The 22,685-nt window shown below is 40.8% G+C and overlaps 1 protein-coding gene across 8 annotated transcripts in view; it reads left to right on the top strand.

The window, feature by feature from the left end:
• Window positions 1-22,685, top strand: part of cacna2d4a (calcium channel, voltage-dependent, alpha 2/delta subunit 4a) — an 84,650-nt gene that overhangs the window by 54,094 nt on the left and 7,871 nt on the right. For all 8 annotated transcript variants that reach the window (XM_039791436.1, XM_039791428.1, XM_039791432.1 and 5 more), the window contains 4 exons: window positions 17,173-17,234; window positions 21,515-21,529; window positions 21,961-22,005; window positions 22,314-22,376. In XM_039791436.1, the coding sequence (XP_039647370.1) occupies window positions 17,173-17,234; window positions 21,515-21,529; window positions 21,961-22,005; window positions 22,314-22,376 (185 nt within the window). The remainder of the gene's footprint in view (window positions 1-17,172; window positions 17,235-21,514; window positions 21,530-21,960; window positions 22,006-22,313; window positions 22,377-22,685) is intronic.

Here is a 22,685-nt window from a genome sequence, read left to right on the forward strand (position 1 = left end):
TGTGTGTGTGTGTGTGTGTGTGTGTGTGTGTGTGTGTGTGTTTGTGCCCCCACCTCCCCTTCTTTTCCCTATGTGTGTGCAGTCGTGCATGTGGCAGGAAAATATGTGTGTGTGTGTGTGTGTGTGTGTCTTGTCAAATATAGTAACATTAGTGTATGTCGCCTCTGTCTGCCTGCAGCTCTCCCACTGTGACAGAGAGAGGATAAGGGAGGTGGAATACAGAGTGATAATACGAAAGAGTGAAAGCCGAGAGATATAGGAGTAGGAGTTGGAGGAGGGGAGGTAAGAGAAAAAAGAAATGGGAGAAAGTAAAAAAAAGAGAGAGGGAGGTGGCAAGAAAAAATAGACAAGAGGTTGGTTGAAAGGGATAAAGGTTGGAGGGAGGAAGAGGACAGGGAGGGATGGAGGGAGATAGAAGGGGGAGAGACAGAAAGAGAGATGCAAGAAAGAAAGCTAGCACTGGAGGGAGGGAGGAAGGGAGGGATCAGCTGATTTCAGTAAAGATGAGAATCTCCCTCTGCCACATGGGCTTTTCTCCTCCCTCGATTTTTTTCTCCTTTTTTTCTCCTCACGTCTCCCTCGCTTGGCTTTCATTGTCATTCTATTCCTTGTGGCAGCTCTCGTAATGGCTGGCTTTGTGTGTGTGTGTGCGTGTGTGTGTGCAGAGCATGTTTGTGCATATGGCTGTAAGTGCACACATGTTTTAGAGAGCTTGTACTTGTATTTCTCACATTGTGGGGACAACAATCTTGCCTCATTTAGGGACAAAAAGCTGGTCCTCACAAGGTGTTGGGGTTATGGTTATGGTTATGGTTATGGTAAATCCTCAAGAAGTTGTAAGCCATTGTTAACGTTAGTGTGTGTGTGTGTGTGTGTGTGTGTGTGTGTGTGTGTGTGTGTGTGTGTGTGTGTGTGTGTGTGTGTGTGTGTGTGTGTGTGTGTTTCATTCATGGAAGTAATTGTAAGAAAGCACAAATATTTTCTTTGGAAGACACTAGTGATCATTTTCGAGACAGATAGGAAGAGGGAGGGTGGGGGAGTAAAGGGGTGTGTGTGTGGGGGCTGTGTGTTTGTTTGCACACAGCATATAATTACTTGGCTGCTTCCTTACATGGATTGAATCATAGTTGACACACACACACACACACACTTATACACATTGTGTTGTTAATGAGCATGTGAATGATTTGGCTCTAAAGTGCAGCATTATAATGCATTTGAGAGCATGTGAATGTGGAAAATCTGGGGGAACCGGTGCGAGTGACTCTGAGGTCTGACACCCAGGTTGCAAAATACATGGATAATAATCTCCAAAGCTAACAAATGTATTGTCAAATCTGGTATCTTTCCTATCTCTTTCTTCTTAGCAAAGAGTAATGTTCAAAACATTTACATAGCAGCTTCTCATGTTTTGCTGGCACTTTCACAGGTTAAAATGACCAATGTTGCTGGCAGTCGCTAATTAATATGAATTCAACGAGTAACTTCAAGCCAGTATTAAACTTGTCTGTCTCTGCAGCTAGTATCTGTATTCGGCAAAACTCCCCTCTGTAACATCACTGTACAACTGTGAGTGGACTGTTTTTGTAGTTCCAACTCCAACAAAGATGGTCTTCTCTCTAACCGTCCAAGTCATTCAGTTGATTTTAGGATCTCACATTCTTCCACTTTGGACTTTGAGGAACTCCTGAATCCGACTAATACGACGGGGGATTGTCGTCGATTTCCCAGGCGGAAGTCACTGATGTAGTCAAACAACTCCACAGTGGCAAAGCCCCGGGGATTGATGAGATCTGTCCAGAAATGCTCAAGGCTCTGGGTGTGGAGGGGCTGTCCTGGTTGACACGTCTCTTCAACATTGCGTGGAAGTCTGGGACAGTGCCAAAGGAGTGGCAGACTGGGGTGGTGGTTCCCCTTTTTAAAAAGGGGGACCAGAGGGTGTGTGCCAATTACAGGGGTATCACACTTCTCAGCCTCCCTGGTAAAGTCTACTCCAAGGTGCTGGGTTGAAGAGGAACAATGCGGATTCCGTCCTGGTCGTGGAACAACGGACCAGCTCTTTACTCTCGCAAGGATCCTGGAGGGAGCCTGGGAGTATGCCCAACCGGTCTACATGTGTTTTGTGTATCTGGAGAAGGCGTATGACCGGGTCCCCCGGGAGATACTGTGGGAGGTGCTGCGGGAGTATGGGGTGAGGGGTCTCTTCTCAGGGGCCATCCAATCTCTGTAGCACCAAAGTGAGAGCTGTGTCGGGTTCTCGGACAGTAAGTCGGACTCGTTTCAGGTGAGGGTTGGCCTCCGCCAGGGCTGTGCTTTGTCACCAATCCTGTTTGTAATATTTATGGACAGGATATCAAGGCGTAGTCGGGGTGGGAAGGGGTTGCAGTTCGGTGGGCTGGGGATCTCATCGCTGCTCTTTGCAGATGACGTGGTCCTGATGGCATCATCGGCCTGTGACCTTCAGCACTCACTGGATCGGTTCGCCACCGAGTGTGAAGCGGTTGGGATGAGGATCAGCACCTCTAAATCGGAGGCCATGGTTCTCAGCAGGAAACCGATGGAATGCCTTCTCCAGGTAGGGAATGAGTCCTTACCCCAAGTGAAGGAGTTCAAGTACCTTGGGGTTTTGTTCGCGAGTGAGGGGACAATGGAGCGGAGATTGGTCGGAGAATCGGCGCAGCGGGTGCGGTATTACATTCAATCTATCGCACCGTTGTGACAAAAAGAGAGCTGAGCCAGAAGGCAAAGCTCTCGATCTACCGGTCAGTTTTCATTCCTACCCTCACCTATGGTCATGAAGGCTGGGTCATGACCGAAAGAACGAGATCCAAGGTACAAGCGGCCGAAATGGGTTTCCTCAGGAGGGTGGCTGGCGTCTCCCTTAGAGATAGGGTGAGAAGCTCAGTCATTCGTGAGGAGCTCGGAGTAGAGCCGCTGCTCCTTCGCGTCAAAAGGAGCCAGTTGAGGTGGTTCGGGCATCTGGTAAGGATGCCCCCTGGGCGCCTCCCTAGGGAGGTGTTCCAGGCACGTCCAGCTGGGAGGAGGCCTCGGGGAAGACCCAGGACTAGGTGGAGGGATTATATCTCCAACCTGGCCTGGGAACGCCTCGGGATCCCCCAGTCAGAGCTGGTTAATGTGGCTCGGGAAAGGGAAGTTAGGGGTCACCTGCTGGAGCTGCTCCCCCCGCGACCCGACACCATGCGCATACGCTTTGCTTCTCTCATCTACACGGACGCATGCAGTTTCCATTTTTGCAAACCATACATAATTACAAAGAAAAATATTACTGAAAATGCGCTTATAAGGTGTTTGGATAGATCAGGAGGCACTTTACAGTACAGTCCTCAAAAAGTCGCAGCATTCTTTGTGGCTTGTTGTGTTTTACACAACATTTCCATGAATCATGGACGTGTTGATGACATAAATGAGGAAATATTAGAGGAATTAAGGAGACGTGATGTTGAACTACGGCGGGATTGGACACTCCGGCGGATTCTGGTCCGGGAGTGGCAATGCGCGATGTGCTCCTGGTGGAGCGGTTGGATGGAGATGGAGTGGGGGGAGGAGGAAGGGGCACAACAGGTGCAGGTGGTGCGTTTGGAGGCCCACGCTCCATGGCTGCAGCAATCCTCTCCAGACTTGAGGAGATGCGCCCTAGAGGCCGCAGCAACATCGCCACCCGGCCAAGACGGGCATTTATTACGTTGCCGCATCCCAGGACAGCTCCCGCTGGCGTGCGCCAGGCAAATCCGCCGTCATAATAGCAAACCGCCATGGAACAAGCGCGCCTGCTCTTTAAGGGAATGTGAGATGACGCTCTGATTGGTTTATTGCACGTTACGCCCAAACCACACCTAGCTACTTCAGACCAACCCATTTAAGATTTGCGTCGGGCTCAAGAGTCATTTATCCCGCCGGTATAATAGCAACAGCGCCCGAGATCTGCCCACAAAGCTACTTGCGTTTCACGTTTGATACTTGCGTTTCAGATCGTTAAAATAGGGCCCTATGAGTCTTTTACTGATCCAAATGTACTCATACATTAAATTCTAAATAAATAAACTATTTGAATCCCATATGATAAACTGAGTTAAGGACAAAAAAGTTTAAACAAACAATCCAGGATTTTTAACTGGTTATATTGCAGTTAATCAGGACAAATAAATAAGCATTGAACTAGTATAAGACAGGAAATGTCATACATTCATGTATTAAAAAAAAAACGTACCAACAATACATCATTATATATACGGATTTCAGGCCATGTCATCCCGTCCTTCTATTTGCTATTCAGCAGCATCTACCTGTACACATTCCTGAGTTTGAACACATCACTGTCTCTCACCAGCTCCATGTCTCGGCACAGGCCAATTAAAACACTAGACTGGTCAGCTGGCCAACAAACACACAAATACAACCTGAACATGAGTCACGAGAACATGGTTTCCTGTCCAAACGTGGGCGCTTGTGCTGGCTCCATTTATTTTGAATGTACTTCCTGACAAACACAAATTCCAGTTTAAGCTGCCAGTAGCTGCTGCCAGTGCTGGCTATATAGGACACACTCTTCAATGGTCGTTATGAAGGATGATTGGCTGGAATATCCGTAAAGGTTCAATATGCTGTTCCACATACAAATTTGATTTTGTTGTCTATTATTGTTGAAGGACGTTTTCTAGTAGAACAAACATCTGCTTTTATAACAGAAACGGTGATGTGTGTGTGTGTTTTAATCCCAAAGGGGCAATTAGTCCTCTAATTAGTTCTCCCCCCTCCTCTCAGAGTGCAAGGGTCAGTGATAAGGGTGAGCCACAGTGAGTTTTTAGATGCTTTAGTGCCAGGTTCAAGGACACTTTGCAACGGTGGAAACGTTGTATGCTAAAAGGTCTACAATGTTGAAAATAGCCTAAATTGATTCATTTGTCTTTTTATTTTAAGCTGTGTTGTGCTATATGTGGTTGGGATAAATTTGTATGTAACTATGTGGTATTTATCTCACGCTGCCATTTAGACCAGGTCTCTCTTGTAAAAGAGGTAATGCGTCTCAAAATACTTCCTGTTTATATAAAGGTAAATGGTCCTTAGGCTCTCTGGGCATGATCAGCAAAAGAATTGATTTGATTGAGCCATTGCTTCCCTATGGAGAGAGTGGAGACAGCACTTGGACTTTATGTCCCTTCGCTGCCCTCAAAATTCAACTTTGACTTTGATTTTCGATGACCTTTCAGTGAGCAACAGATGAAATGACAGCTGTCTGTGATGTAACCTGAAAGCAATCCGTAAAGGATGAAAAGGACATCCATCCAAAAAAGGTCTCTTGCACCCAGGCCCTTTATCATCATTATCGGGTTCTTACTTTTATTTGCCACTGCATTTTGTAATGTAAATGTGAATTACGTAAATCACTAACAATCTTTGCCTTTGCACTCCACCCTGCGCCCCTTGCGGTGAGCACAGCTAATTCCTCTGATCATGAGTAGAGAGCCTTAGCCTTTATTTTATCAACAGCTGTGTAAAGACTGACTGACCCAAGCTCCTGAGGCAGCTCCTTCGAGACTTTATTCACTGATTGAGAGGAAAGAGGTTTTTAACACCAGATAAGAATGCAAGGTAAGCTTGATTTATTTGCTCCTCCAAGGGATGTGTCCACTTTTTTGGGCTGTTTATGTGTCTGGCAAAAAGGCCTTCTAGCATGAGGATCCATTGTTAATGCCAGCACCTCCTGCCAAGGCGACTTTTATGGCCAGTTCTGTTCCATCAATGATGCAGGAAATACATGTTATGAAAAATGATTACTGGCAGTGGTTTGGAGCAAGAAAGTATATTTTTTTACTTTTCTGCCTGGCTATTATAGCTTCACCCAGCATTTCTCTGTCAAATATATTCATTCCCCAGCTACAGGAATATTGGTTTATTTATTATCCAGGAGGCATGATTAAATCCCTGCACTCCTTCTTGTTCGTTGCCTCTAATATTGATGATATATGAATTTAAGCCCAGTCTGTTGCATTCGTAATAAGTTGCTGTGCGAGCTGTATGGATGCGTATTGTCTCTCCCCATTCTGCAACAGCCCTCGTCCCCTCTCTCTTTCTCCTCTACCAGTTCTGTCTCCTCCTTTGTCTCTATCTCTCTCTTTCTCTCTCTATCTTTTAACACCCCCAACCCCTCCCTCGCTCTGTAATTTACTGTGCTATTGGGTGACTGTCAGTGAAGATGAATTGGCTCTAGTCTTCGTATTAACACCAGGTCTGGCCAGACACGTTTAGCGCTACAACCAATAGTTCCTGCAAGTGCAGGAACACGCATGCACACACACACACACACACACACACACACACACACACACACACACACACACACACACACACACAAGCTGATTGTATTTGTCCATGGTGTCATACCAGGAGTCATTAGTGTCTTTGTTCCCATATATCAGTGGTTTCTATCGTCCATGAATTTGCCTCATGTTGACCAGACAGCTGTATGGCCCTTTGGTCAATATGGTCAATGAGGGTTGCTCCATGAGAAATCAATCATGTTTTAATTCATGCTTTGCAGCACATTTTTCCTAATTTTTAAAACACATTGTGGCACGTAACCTATTATGTAGTATTTTAAATTTATTTTATTGTAGTGTAATACACTCATATTAAAGATCCAATGAAATAGAATCTTGATCTTCCTGGAAAAGTGATGCTTTCTAGGAAAAGTTGCATTGTCAGTAGTGACCTTGGGCTGAGCTAGTGATACATCTTTTTTTTAACAATCCAGTTTTCTTACTCATTTAATTTCACTTATAGCAAGATATATGTTGCTCTTCCTCGAGCAGTACTGTTGCTTCTAGAAATCAGAACGCTAAAACCAGAGCTAGTAACCTGAAACTGAACATAGTGTCTCACCCTCATTTACGAAAAACAGCATGACCAAAAGCGCGTCCTCTAGAATCCTGACCTGTAATAGTTTAGGAAATTCAATAAGTTCAGCCAGCCTTGTCTGGCGTATTTCCCTGTAACACGCTATCTGTCACTGCAGGATAAATTAAGTCGTACAGTCGACGGATTATGAAGTATTTTAGGCGTGCACACTCACTCTCGCACACAAACACACTCTCTCACACGCACACACACACACACACACAGTCACACAAAGTTTATCCCCTCTGAGAGTCTCATTAATTTGGCCAAGTTGATTTGTTCTGAAAGGCTCTGAATTCATCACAGCCAGACAGATGGTAGAGAGGGATTTCCTAGAGGAGAGGAAGAGGGAGAGACAGAGTGGCATGGGGCAGACAGAAGACAAGTGTGGGGGGGAGGGTGCAAGAGGGATGAGATGGGGTGAAAGAGAACAAAAGATCATGGAGGTACAGGGATTAAAATGTAAAAGAGAGGAAGCGGGACAAGCAACAAGAGAGCAAAAGAAGAATCAAGTGAAAAAGAGAGATGGATAGTTGGGAGATAAGTAGGAGAGAGGAGTGAGCGAACACCATCTGTCTTTTTAGAGACACAAAAACAGAAAACTAGGGAAGGATAGAGGGAAGTCCAGGGAAAGATAGGTATATAGATACAGATGTTTTTTCTTTACTTCGCCTTCAAGGAATAGTTTATAATAATTAATATAATTAATAATGTTTTGAAATATCAACTTTATGAATTGATAATATGTCAGTGTTGTGTTTACAGTCAATGAATGCGGGTTTAACAAGATTTCAAACTTTACATCTTGTTTGTTTAACCTGTACACAAACAGAAATTGGTTTTACTGGGAGTTACAGTGCTGTACATGTCGGAGCTATTTAATGCCGAACAACAGCTGTGCAAAGTGACTGTGCACTCAACACACAAGTTTACATGTGATGCTTTCGTGCCTGTAAAAAATAAATTCAAACCATGTATTTTACAACCTGCTTTGTAGCTGGACATGCTGCACAGAAGTATTGGGAAGACATATAAACCCAAAATATTGAATTATTCCTTTAAAATCCGATACAATAATAACATCGGATTAGTGAGGTAATGGAAGAGGGGTGATTCTACACAAATACACACACACACACACACACACACACACACACAGTACCATGTTGATCTCCTTTCACATCATAAAACCAAATTAGTGCCTCAAAATGTCGCCACTTTAATTCACTTTTGATCTGTGACGAAACAGCCCTGTTATGACCACAAGCTACCATGTAAACATTAAGAACAAAGGAAAGAGCATCGCAGTTTGCAGTCACTCTTTCACACACACAGGAACATGTTTCTGCCTGTCTCTCCACTATGAATGATTTAGTGAGCGTGCCTCCAACAGGCCTGCTTAAGAAGGCTTTGAAACTAGGTTAACTTAAGGTAGGCTCTGCTGACTTAGAAGGTCCACACACACACATATACCCAATGTCAACAGCATTTATTTCCATTTTAAAGAAACAGGCTACCAATTTAACACTCTGTCACTTCTGTTCTGTTACCTTCGAGACAGCTAAACGGGGGTGACAGAATCCTCTGTCCACCTTTTAGCTGTGTCAGTGGCTTTCACAAGAGTAAAACAACAACAAAATTAACACAGCTATATAACCTAATTTCTCTTTTATATGTTTATAGTTAGTGTTTGGTACTTTCTACACCACAGGGAACTTGTTACCTGCTTGCCAGATTATTAAGCAGAAATTTGCAGCCTCATTCAGTTTGTGTGTGTTTGTGTGAGTGCATGTCCTGTGTGTATAATTCAAAGCTAGTATGTCCAAGCCAACACGTTGGACCATTTCCATTCTTTTAATTGAAAAACATCATGTGGCTCTGCCCATGCATGCCACTCTGTCTCTGCATCCTTGACGTTTAAAAAGTTGCGCATGAGAAAGTGAGAGACACTTCTAGAGAGAGCTAGAGAGAGAGAGAGAGATTATCGTGAGAGAGAGGAGGACGACGAGGGAGAGAAGTTGAGTCATCATCCTTTTCGTCCAATCCCAGGCTTCTGCCTGTTGCTTTGGTAACGTGATGTCAGTGCAGCCTCTGGCGACTCCTCTGAGGTTAGCGAGCTTCAGCACAGAGGTGTGTGAGTCTGTGTTCTTGTGCCTTTCCCTTGAATTAGACTTCAGTTTAAGGTCAGAGTTCAAGTTTAATTATTTACCAGTTGTAATAGTTACAGTAAATGAGTTAAATGAGTTAAGATCAGTAGGATGTCCTAACTTGTGTGTGGATGAGTGTACATCCATTTAGGTCTGTGTGTTTGTTTGTGTCTGTGTGTGTACTTTCCTGAGAGTGTTTCTTTGTGTATATGTCCATACATGTTAGTCTGTAAGTTTAAATGGTTCTCTGAGTGTGCATTTTTATCTTTTTATCTATGTGCTGGTGCATCAGTTGCCTGTGCACGTGTGGAAGTCTGTGTGCGTGCGTGCGTGCATGCATGCTTGCATGCGTATGTTCATACTTCAATGATTTGACTCCTTAACTCCTTTTACTGGCTGAAACAGTGTTTGTTGCCTGGCAACATTAGTTTATTGAACACTCCCCATCAGAAGTCATAGGATTTCCTCAGGCTGCTTTTTTAACATCACACTGCCGTTTTTGGGAAACACAAACAGTAATTTTGGTGTTTGAGTTGAAAGGTTACTTGGTTAAGCGTTTGTGGAGAGAGATTCATTTGTTGCAGGGTTTTGAAAAAAATGTGCGATGGGAGATATTAGACGGATAAAGGACTCCCTTATCCAGAGTCCATTGGCAACATAACAAGAAGTGGTGTAGAGTGCTTGTTCTTCAGTATGAGAACAAAAACTTGTATCTACATACGATACATATTATGTTAAATATATAGACTTTATTATATATACAGAGAGAGAGACACACAGTATAGAGCTTAGTGAATTACCACTTTCTTAACAAATTCACTCAGTAATTGCCTGTCAGCATATAGTGAGAGTAACCAGCCAGAATAAAAGACAACTACCTGTTCAACTTTCAAAATGAAACGCAAAGTGAGAAGCATGTTTTGCAATGTAGTGAATCAAAATATAATTGTTCACACTTTGTATCTGTGCAGCCCAGCATTACTGGCAGTTCACTGAGATCAATGGTTTGCCACTTGAAAGAATGAAAGGTATTTACCAATCACACAAGAAACACTTGGGAGTTAGTCTGGCAAAGACATTTTTTTTATTTGACGAATACTACAAATACTTTGTAGATGAGTCTATTTATTAGACAAAACCCTTTTTATTAAAGGAATGCAGTAAGTGCATCTTTGTGTTCCTGCAATCTTATAGTACAACTGAAGCAAGATGCAGATTACAATGTGAGGCGTATTGATGACAGATTTCGAGACCTTTGGAAACATTGATTGTCAGGTTAAGATTAGATTGAGGGAGAGATTTAGTTTCCAAAGGGTCAAATGGTCACATATTAAAGAGGATAGATAGAAAGAAAGAGAGGTAAGAAAGATCTGGTAAAAATGAGAGGACCCCCTTGAACTGTATTCTAGTCCATCTTCCTGATGAATGTTTGACATTTGTCAATAAAAAGTATAATTATGTGCTTGTGTGTTTGTGAAGGAGACAGAGAGAAAGAGAAAACATTTCAGTGTGAGAAAGCTATAATCTCTCTGCATGTTGGTGTGATGGTCTTTGTCAGTGTTGATGTGTGTGTTTGTGGGTGTGCAATACTGACTGTGTGCATGTGTGTGCGTACACAAAAGAAGAAAAGAGAGAGACAGTGACGAGAGAGAAAGAGAGAGAGAGATCATAGTCTTTGACATTTGTTCAGATAAACAGTAATCTTTTTATCCACAGTCAGTTTTCAGTTTTAAGACCTCCAACTAGGCACAAAAGACCTAAAATACAGATTTTGTGAATCACTTACTTTTACTAATATCAAACACAAGTGGAGAGTTTTAAATGGTTACACAGGTAAGAAAATGCTTCCTTCTAGATAATTTTGTGCAGACATTTACAAGTTAAACATGAAGAGCCTCAGACGATTCCATGGTCCAGAATGCAATGCAAAGACATTGTGTTTCGAGGACGTAAAATACGTCCCTTGTTATAAAATCACACAGCATGTAACTACAAAATAAGGGTTAGGTTTGCATTGAAGATCACAATTCAGTCATTGGGGCAAGAAACACTAGCAGTCAGAAAATTATCAATGGTCAGAGTATGTATGACACTTCATTTGGAGGTAAAACTGAAGTGTCTGTTACTATCAGAAATGAAAGTCACTTAATAACCTATGAAAATCTTGTTTTGCCGACCTCCAGTGGTTTTCACTTTGCTGCAGTGATGTAGAAGTGTACTCCAAAGTGTGATAGTACACTACTCTACACCTCCCACCTCTAAGACACACAAATGCCCTCATGCACGCTTTGATCTCGCTCGCTCTATGATAGCCACGCTTGGTTGAAATGAAAAAGGTTTTCCCGACTCAACATTATTAAAAATCAACTCGCCTTCTTTCAATCATTCTGTATTTTGTTTTCTCTTTTTTCCTGTCCTCCCTCACGTCCCACTTAATCCCTTCATCATTCTCTCTCCACCTGGTCCACCTGACTCCATTACATCAATGTTACGTCCTTTGATTACCATGTCTGTGCTCTATTGCAGACCTTTCTCTCTGTGTTTGTATGTTAGCTTCCTGTAGCCCATATTCTTTCTGTTTTTGGTCTATTTAGTGTGTGTGTGTGTGTGTGTGTGTGTGTTTTTGTGTGTGTGTGTGTGTGTGTGTGTGTGTGTGTCCTTTTGTCTTGGACTCTCTTCCTCTCTCTCTCTCTTTCCTATTTTGCTCTCTTTTTCCCTTTAGTGGTTATCTGCTTCACACATCCATAAAGCATACTGCTGCCCAGTGTGTGTGCTTGTGTGAGTACATGTGTGAAAAAGAAATAGGAAAAGAATGAAATGACCTCACCACTAGTGGCCTTATTTTCAGTGTCCCCTCTGTGCCCAGAGACTTAGCCATTGTGTCAGTTTAATTTATTGACTCTGTGTGTGTGTGCGTGATTGCGTGCGTGCGTGCGTGCGTGCGTGCGTGTTACAGTATATTTAGCCTCGACTTCAGGGTCTTGCTAAGGGAACCATCAACACCAGTTCTGCTCTCTGGTCATTTACCACAAGCAGACCTCTTGTGCCACCTCGGCACACACACACACACACACACACACACACACACACACACACACACACACACACAGCCAAACACGCTAAACTATGTCAAAAATGTGAGTACACGCAGGCGCCCATTTATAGAACTGCACAGTCACCACGCTCTGTTTCAATTAAAAAATATAACTTAAAAACCATAGATAGATAAATAGATATTACCTTCCCTTTCTCCCTCTTTTTCAACCATCCTTATCTCTTTCTTTCTTCACAGTCTGTCAGACACTTGACACTCTCACTGCCTCATTTAGCAAAAGGCCAGTAAGCTGGTCACCTTCCCCTGTCTCTTTCTGTCTCTCTGTTCAATAACAGTAAGCTTTAGTGGCAGGACTATGCAGCCCTGGTTCCTAAACTTAGCTACATGTTCACTGTTAACATTTTCTTCAGTACCAACATTGTTACATTCTTGTAGAAAAGTCATAGAAGAGTGGTTGATGTGGATGGTGGGTGTACAAAGCACCAGACAGACAGCATTAACTGTCTTTCAAAATGTATTTGCTGTTGCAAATTAATAGTAGCCTATATAAACACCAGAGAGACTTAAAGGCATCGGATATACAGATTATAGCAGGTTAAATTTTATTTACAACATTATTTTCAGGTCCTCAAAGGCACATTTTATCAGCGTATTTGCAATGAATTGAATAACATTTTAACATTTGACATGCAATTTGATGATCTAGTGGGGCATAAAAACGTATCTAATGCTACATGTATGATTTTAATTTATGAGACAACAATGCAGTAATACTTTGAGTCTGTAGTCTGCTGACCCCTATTCTTTCTCACACATTCTTTCCTCCCGTCGTTCACAGTTCGTATCCCTCCGTCTCTCATCCCTCTATCTCGTTAGTGTAATAACCAATTAACTCCGGCTCTTGGTTACTTACATTTTTGTATTTATTTCCTCATTAATTCATTTCCTGTTGAAAGCGCACTCTACTGTGATTGGCAGCTCACGCTAATTGCAACTCAGACTGTGAGTGTACAAGATAGGCTCTCCCTCACACACACGCACACACACACACACACACACACACATGCACGCACAAACACACACAAGCACACATACAGAGGGATCAGTTTGATGGTTTTAATTAGATTTGGCCTATCAGCCTCCAACTCAGAGAGGGAAAGAAGGCAGATTACTGCTGCTCTCCATAATGGCCTTCCAACACTTTATCTGAGGTTATGGTGGAGGGAGACGACTTCAAGGTCACTAGCACTATTGAGGAGAAGAGATGTGTAGGAGAAGGTGTTAAAAACCAGAACAAGAGATTCACTAATCACATGTAGAATACCCTGTGGAAAGACACATCGGTACAAATGAAAGGGCATTGATTTTGCATCCTTACATGCGATATCTTCGAAAAGGCCGATCACATATGAAAATATGTTGCTGGATTTCCACATATTCATGAATCCACAATATTGAAAACCAACACAGTTCTCTGGTTGTCCATAACCGTTAGTAAGTAGATTTTAACACTTTGGAAAATTCTGAACAGCCGTCCTGGAGCCGTTTTAGCTATATGAACAGATAAACAACTCCCCAATCAGTTTATCAAACCTTTCTGTGTACATGACTGATTACAGGCTGATTACAGCCACGATTCAGCTTTACGATTGATGTTCAAAAGATTGATTGGACAGAATCCATGACACACACACAAACCAAACACACATACAGACACTCACAAACTGAAACACACACCCTCAGGCAGAACATGTCAGTCTTTTCCTTATAATATCCAGACTGATCCCTATGAATGCATACAGCTCATGGTTTATTCTTACCCTCAGTGATCCATAATTCATCACCTAATAGCATTTTACAAGTGTAATTGAGTAAGCTGTGTTGAACCTTTCAGCATATATATATAACTTCCTTTAATGTTTTCAAATTATCTCTTTTTACCTATTTTCAAACATCCTGTTCCTGTTTCTGATCCTTCTTGTTTTTCTTATATACTGTACATGTTTGCAGTTATGTACCTGCATGTGATACTGAAGTGCATAAATATATTTATACCTTGTTTCTGTAATTGCATTTTCACAGATGGCTCACTGATTGATTTTGATTTTGGTATGGGCTAAAGGAAGGGATTAGGTTTGTGGGAGCATTGTTAGTGAGTGCGTGTATATGAATGTGAATGTTGTATCTAAATGTTTGTTATTGTCTAGTGTTGTATTTACTTTAATGATGATTCTCCATCTTGATGTTTTCTTTTGTATCTTAAAGGACCCCATTGAAAATGAGATGATGCATCTCAAGGGGTCATCCTTGAAAACAAATAAACAAATATAGCTAAGATGAAAAAGACTTAACCATTTACCAGTGAATATAATTTTAGCTCTTTAGCTACAAATAATGTATACTTTACATTTTTGCTGCCCATTTTCAAAGTCAGTCTATACAGTTTTATATTTCTTGTGTATTTCCTCCACTGCTCCAGGCAGCCATTTTCTTTCATTTCCGTTACCTCACAAAAATAATTTAAACAAAAACTATTGCAGTCTTGATGTTCACTGTGATGGATTAAGGCTGATCGTGTTTTTTTTTTTTTACTATTTTAGGTAAAAAAAAAAAAACTGTTACCTTAAATGAAAATGATCCGTTGAGTTCCACACAGTGAGGTATACAGATATTAAATTTGGGGGAAAAGAGGGCACTGGTATTGAATTAGTACTCGATATTGGGAGTTTTTACGTACCCTAATTGATATCAGGAGATGGTAATGATAATGGGGTAAGAAATAAAAAGAACTACAGGTCCTTTGATGTATGGCTGTGGTCTGACGATTAAACACTAAATTTATCTAACTTCAACTAACAAAACAAGTGGCTGGCCCTTTCTCCTCCTTTTCTCCTCCCACTTACTCTGTCCCTTACTCTTCTTCTTCCGCCCTGCAACTCGACCTAAAAATGAACACCCCATAATAAACTAATCTCCCTCATAATAAAGCCGTTTTGCCACCTGACTCCATTACAATAATTATTCTGCTCTGTGTTTGATTATAGTACATGATGATTTGTGTGGTTGGGTATTAGTGCATGCTGTATACAGAATGTGTACCTGTGTGTGTGTGTGTGTGTGTGTGTGTGTGTGTTTATGTAGGCATGTGTGTTTATGTATGTTTTGTGGGTTGTGAGCACCACAGAGGCTTCCCCTGTGTGGCTGTAAAAAGCACGCTGGGAGAAAAAACGCTGAGTTTTTGATGCTAATGTGAAGTGTCATATCTTCCCTCGCAGTGTGTGCATATTTGTTGTGTGTGTGTGTGGGTGTGTGTGGGTGTATACAGTATGTGTGCACTGAGAACTTATGCAATTACAGTTCCTTTTTGCATTACCACGCTGACTAAAATGCTGATGGACGTACAGCCCTAAGCTGACACAAGCAATCACTCTGCTGGCGTTTGTGTTTATGTGCGTGTGTGAAACATGTACAAACACACTAATTCTTGGCTTAATGTTTTGTGACTGTGTGCTGTGTTGTAGGCAGAGTTTGGACGCACACATGCGTGCACGCACACACACTGTCTAAGAATAGTCAGTTCACACAGCGTTACTGAGGCTCAGAAGGCCAGTTACTGTGAAAGGATTTTCATAAGTTGAGTACTGAAGGCAGAGCTGATCTGTGCAGCAGGTCCTTTTCTACTCCTCCAGCCTGAGAGCTGAGAGAGAGATACAGTCTCTCGCCCTGGGACATTAATCGGCTCATTAATCTTCTTTCTTCTAAACTGCTGGAATTAAAGTTTCCTCCTCCATTTACATTCTACTATTGCTGCTACAACCATTACTTCTTAAGGAATCACTACTTAAACTGATGTTATTATCACATCAGCGATGTACTATACGGCCACCAATACTGTTAATAATACTCTTTATATATTTCTACTAGTCCTACTGGTATTATTACTACTGTAATACCAAAACTACTTACTCACAGTACTGCTGTACAGTCTTCATATCATAGAGAAGTAATTGTAGCATTAGGAATATTTTTACAGTACTGTATTATATGGTCTTTATCATCAAATTATATCCTTGACCTTGGAAATAGAAGTTTGACCAAAAACACATGAACAACTAAAAACAAAGGTCCCTGTATTAGCTTTTTCAAGAGCTTTTAACTTTGCCAAATGGACAAACTCAATCCACTTCACACATGAAGTCTGTGTGAATTGGTTGAAAGCTGCAAAAACAATTTTTTCAAATTAGAAATTTTGCCCAAAAGGGAATAAAAAATTAACTAATAACTTATAAACAATTTGGAGGTCATTATGTGTCAAAATGGGAAACAATTTAGTTAATGCTTTCAGTGCCCACTGGTTGCAGGGGCTGTGTGTGACATGGAGGCCTTTGCATAATGTTATCTTTATGCATATAATCTCTTTTCTGACAGAAAATAGTATAGAAATGCCATGATAGATATAGAAACACATGTTTGAGTTTCCACATGCAATGTATACTTTTCTTTATTTTGTTAGTTATGTCAATTTAATGTTTATGACAACTTTTATTACTGTCTCTTCAAGAGAGGTGATACAAATCGACCAAAAGTGCATCTTGAAAACATACAAACCTTGCAATTCCAAGAACAGAGAATGGATACCCCCCCCCCCGATAATACTAGAAAGATCATGCAGCGTAGCCACAGGTGGTGTACATTGTTTTCCTCCTGCCTCCATGTCTTTGCCATGACACAATCAGCATGTGCTACTAGTGTTTGCAGTGTACATTTGCCTTTACTTGAGAGAGGCACTTTGAGATTTAAAGCCCTGGTCTCAGTTGCTAAGCATTGAGGCGTTTCCCTTCCTCTATCCATATACTGTGTGCACACTACACCTGCCACATCCTCCACTCTATCTGCTGCTTCTCTATACCTTTCTCCTCCCCCTGGTTATCCTCTTCTTCCAACTTAACTCTGTTATTTTTATGTTTAGGTTGAATTTGCTGTACTTAATTCAACTCTCTCTTTCTCTCTTTCCTCTCTTTTTTTTCTTCTCTCTCTCTCTCTCTCTCTCTGCAGCCATCGGTGTCCAGATGACTCTGGATGTGATGGAGTCCAAATTCTGGGCCATTGCAGCACAGGTAAGTACATACAGGCTCAATGTGATGCAGGTGTTCTCCTCTATAACGGCTCTTGCTAATTTTTGTGATTCTCTCCAATAGTTCATTAACAAGTATGGCGAAAAATCTTCATCCCGTGGACATTTCACTAAATGAATCCTTTATATTTTAGATTTAAGGATTTTGATTGCAAAATGAGATTTGTGACTGACAAAAACTCTACAAACTGTGAGCTGACTTCTAATAGTTGTCAGCTCTTTACAACTGTTTGCTTTTAAAACAGTGGCATTTATTTGGATGCCACCATCTGAAAAACTAAATAATGAATCATGAATGCCAGCTGCCACTTATTGCTTTAGTTTTTTCCATGTTAAATTTATAGATGTTTGTTTTTATTTTTTTAATGCCCCACTATAAAACAATGTAAGTGTAGCACTGCACTGGCACTATTGAGAAATGCCTGGTGTATTTAGCAGTTATAACGAGAAATGCTTGTGGAATACAAACAACACAATCATTCTGTTTTTCAGTTACAGAGGAATATTATGATCCTCCCCAAATAATGACTCCTGTTGTTTTTCCAGAAGTGATCAGTCTAAAATAGTCTGAGCATCAACTTCAACGATTTTCAATTGTTGTGTTCCTGATTTGACACATTGTAGGCATTAACCAAACACTAAATTCCTGTGAATGAATAAGTCACTGTTCAATATCCTGCTATATAGAATATGCGGCTAACACTTTCTGTTTTAGGGGTTTAACCCTTGGCCTCCGTCCTATATTCAGGAATATACATATCACTGCAACCACCTTTAAAGGAGGCCTCTAAATGTCATCATTGGAATTGTTTTCAGCTGATATTTTGTGTGATGCTCAGAGAATGTCATCAGTACTAGTTTAGTGGAGGATCTTAGTATCCTTTGAATTCTTTCACACCTTCACCTTGATTTGGCATAATACCTTTGCTGTAGCAGGTGTTTGATAGCTTGGTCGTTCCTCTCCTCTGCTCCCATGGCTGTAAATGACAGCAGTTAAAAGAGCATTAGGGCTGCTGGCTAGCCATTAAATGATGGATAGCTACCACAGCTAGCCTCCCAAGTGTGTGTGTGTGTGTGTGTGTGTGTGTGTGTGTGTGTGTGTGTGTGTGTGTGTGTGTGTGTGTGTGTGTGTGTGTGTGTGTGTGTGTGTGTGTGTGTGTGTGTGTGTGTGTGTGTGTGTGTGTGTGAAAAAGACAGTACCGTATATGTGTCTGTTAATGTGTGTATTGTTGACAAGGACCATATGCATGACCATCTGTGCACAAGTATCCATATTCATCAACTAGGAACTCATTAGTAGCATTTGCAGTGGTCTTGTTATCCACTAGATTTATGATTTATGCTAAAAAGTAATTCCCATTCTCATATTGTATGCACCTACGACTTTCTCTTCTCCTGCCTAAAGTCTCAATTTTCTCTCCTCTCATGTCCTGCTTATATCTCCTATACTTCCTCCTTCTTCCCTTATCTCCTCTCCTTGGATAGCTTACATAATCATCTTATCTTCATGTCATGTATTTACTGTCAAGCATCTTTATTTCATAGGGGTTTATGTGTGCGGGCACTCACAGTATGTGCTTGTCCTATCTGTTTATGTCCGTATGTATCCATCCATGCATGGGTGTGTACTGTATGTGTGTGTGAAATCCTTTCTGTGGTCTATTTTAAGTGTTAAGCTACCTTGGGGTGAAGACACTGTACCTGCTGTAAAATCCTAAATGAAATACATGTATTCAGGAGGAAGTACAGTGACAGGTCATAATGACTTCTGCCAAAGAGGGTGTGATATTGGCCCAGTGGGCTAAGACAGAAAAAAATCTTAGATTACATTTAGTCTTTGGATCTTCTTCTATGTTGCCTATGCATTGTCTAGCAGTAAAGATGTTACAAGTATTTTATTTTATTTATTGTCTATGAATTGGGAATGATTTGTGATTCATTGGGAAATATTGATTTTCCCTGATTATCACACTACTCATCATTATGTGTTTGTGAGAGAAATATTGAAGTCAAAATTAACTAATAATTGGTTTGCTTTAATTATTTACAACATCAAATTAGCTTCATCGTTATGTGTTTGTTTGAAATGATCATTCCAAGGAACTCTGTACGTAGTTCTCAGATCTCGGGGGAAGAGTTACATAAGTGAGGGAAATCCCATCTGAAATAAAATGTTATTAGTTAATGAATTATAAATTAGTGAGGATAAGAATAAAGCATAAGCTCAGAATGTAAATAGGAAAATGTTCTGACATCTCTGCACAGCACATGCTTTGTATACTGTCCCAGCAAACACACGACTTTCTAAAGATACATCACATTAAAATATACAATGTGAATCCTGCAGTGTAAGGATCAATCTCTTTGTCTGACAGTGAGTGGAGATGCAGTGAGAGGCTGTGAGGTGACAGTAATGAGAATCAAAGATGATAGATTATTTGCCATTCACATGTTGAGATGCTCTTTATCTCATGGACCAGACACAGCTGGTCTTCCTTTCTCTATAACCCCATATTTGTTATTTTCGTATTGTTTCTGTGTGTAATAGCACTGCACTGCAACTTTGAGATATGAAATGAAAGTATATGTGTAATTAGTGCAATCACAGAAACAGAATTTGTCTTTCGCAAACAAGAATATTTTATAGTTTCAAAATATATCTTCAGAAATTGAGCAGCTTTCTTCAAAATATATTTATGCAATTTGTATAATCAGGCTTTATAGCAAATCTCAGTATAGAATAGAGTATCATGCTTATAATTCTGTAGTGTGTTGCTTACTTTGAGTTCAAGTGTGTATGCGAGCAGACAGCGGGATCATCAGTCGCAGTGAGAAACAGTTTGATTGAGTTTCAGGGAATAAGAGTGATATGATGCTCTCACCATCACCTTGACTCCTCCTGGAGCCCCTAGACTAGACACATTAAACAACACGGGATATGGGGGAACAGAATCTTACATGCTGCAAGGATTCAGAATTCTGGCTCTGATGTTAGAGGTGAAGAGGCTGCATGAAACATAGAATTGTTGAGACAGTCAATCAGTCCATCTGGCGAACTAAGAACATTAGTTTCTGTGATTATGTGATGGCTTCTCTACAGCAACCATCAGTAAAATTCTATTTGTACACAGCAAATTTCATAATGTAACAGGCATTTTGCCATGTGCATTGTTTACAAATTTACTATGCACATTCATGCTCTCCTGAGAAGCCTTGAATGAGCCTTTTCCACATTGGACACTTCATGAGTCGAAAATAGCAATCGTGCACACAAATGATAATGATCTAATGGGCAGTTTTTCAGTAAATTTGACGAGCAAATTAACCCTTTTTGATTTCAAGGACCCCTTGTCTTTTTACCCACTGCCACCAATCATGACAGATTAGATTTGTGGCTCCACTTCTGGCCAAAGCTACAGGAATAAACAATCTTCAGTATGTTGTTTCTTAAGTCCAATAAACATTGTGACCTATGGGTTTCACTCGCAGGCCTTTAGACTTGATTTGTTTACGTAATTAGCAGAAACTGACGACATAGTTTCCTACAGAAATTGTCCCTAATCAAGCCCTGCTATGTACCAACAGCATGCAGGGAAGGATAAACATTTCTGTCAGTCCAAGCACTGAATTGTAGTTTATTTCAGGAGGCAGCGATGGGAAGCAAAGGGAAAGACTGACATTTCGCTGTAATAGGATTGAAAAGGATGATAGATTGACTCATTCACACTTCGACACGCTCTATATAGCCTGACCATGATTCTAAAGACATATTGTACACACACTGTGTACATAAGATGTGACCATGAAGTCATGAGGAGAACTATTGACATTTTGACTCATGACCCTTTCACTGATGAGGGAAAGTGTTAGTAGGCGAAATTTATAGTTGCTAGAGAACTTCCACTGTCCAGTTGCAAAGGCTGATATATAGTAAATACACCATATTATGTAAGAAGTACCAAACACCTAACTGCAACTTCTACATTTTCCTACTTCCATTTTTCTCCAGGCCTGCTTGAAACTCTGTTAAAACTGTATTTAAATTTAAAAAAAATCTGCATTCATGAAAAAAAACTATATCTGCAGTCTTTTGTCTATTCCTGAAACATATGCTCTGAGATGATGAATGGCTTTGTCAACAGCAATCTAACAGCAACAGAGTGAGACAGACTAGTCAGTACATTGGCTTACACATCATTAACTGAAGTAATGTTTCTCTCTCTTCTTCATGTTCTCTTTTTATCTCTTTTCGTGTCTTCTCAGCCAAATGACACAGATGTAAGTATGCACAAGTTCCCCTTTCCTCATTTTTCAAAACATAATTTAACATCTTCAGCGCCTGCTGAACTCTGTGAAGTCAGCTTCACACTCCAGTTAAAAAAGATGACACACACACACACACACACACATTCACAGACATGCAGAAATGAAAGCAAACAAGACACTCAGAAGCCCATCACAGGTAGACGCATCACACTGAAATTAACACCTTCTCACCAACAGTTGCACGTTTTTTCACACACACAGGTACACATGCACTTGTTGACATTGACACATGTTCAAGCATAACACTTCCACAGAAAAGACTGTGTTTAAATCATTTCCTCACATACACAAACTTGTCGTTCTTTAAACACACTGCTCATCAGATAATGACACATATAACACTTCCTATCAAACATTTTCTTTTCTCCCTATCTTTCCTCCAGTGCTCTGATACTGATGGAGTTTGTCCTCTTCGGTGTGACAGCTTTGTGAGTATATCTTGCTCTCTGCCTGATACGAAGTGAATATGAATACTCAAGCTAGCATGAATTGACTTAACTATATTATGCCTTGGTATTCAAACCCCAAAAAGTAAAAAAAAAAAAAAATGTTTTATCTTGTCCTGCTGTTTTGGAGCCACTAAGAAATATATATTAAATATAACTTTAATTTTGAGTCTCTTCATAACTTGAATTACATGAATTATTTAGCTTGTTGTTATCTGTGTCAGTGATGTTTGACACAGATCTTTCCTCTCAAAAGCATTTGCTTTCTCTGTCTCTTTTTCTCATTTTAGGATATTGCGTGCTACGTGATTGACAATAATGGCTTTGTCCTAATTTCTAAACAGCGCAGTGATGTGAGTTCACTCACTCACACACACACACACACACACACACACACACACACACACACACACACACGCACACACACACATACAGTGATAAAGTGTGCTTTCTAGACTCTCTAATCTTTGACTTAATTATTTGAGAACTTTTATGCCTGTCAATTTTTCAACGAAACAACGCATTCGGAATATCCCAATTTGTTTTAGAAAAAACTTAGAAATTAGTCTGGATCAACAGAAGTACATATCCAGGATAATTGCCTGACATCCTGCACGTGGCTCACGCACCGGATGTCCATCACCTTCCGCTCACTGTGTGTT

The sequence above is a fragment of the Perca fluviatilis genome, chromosome 23 (assembly GCF_010015445.1).
Source record: "Perca fluviatilis chromosome 23, GENO_Pfluv_1.0, whole genome shotgun sequence".
Taxonomy (NCBI): Eukaryota; Metazoa; Chordata; class Actinopteri; order Perciformes; family Percidae; genus Perca; species Perca fluviatilis.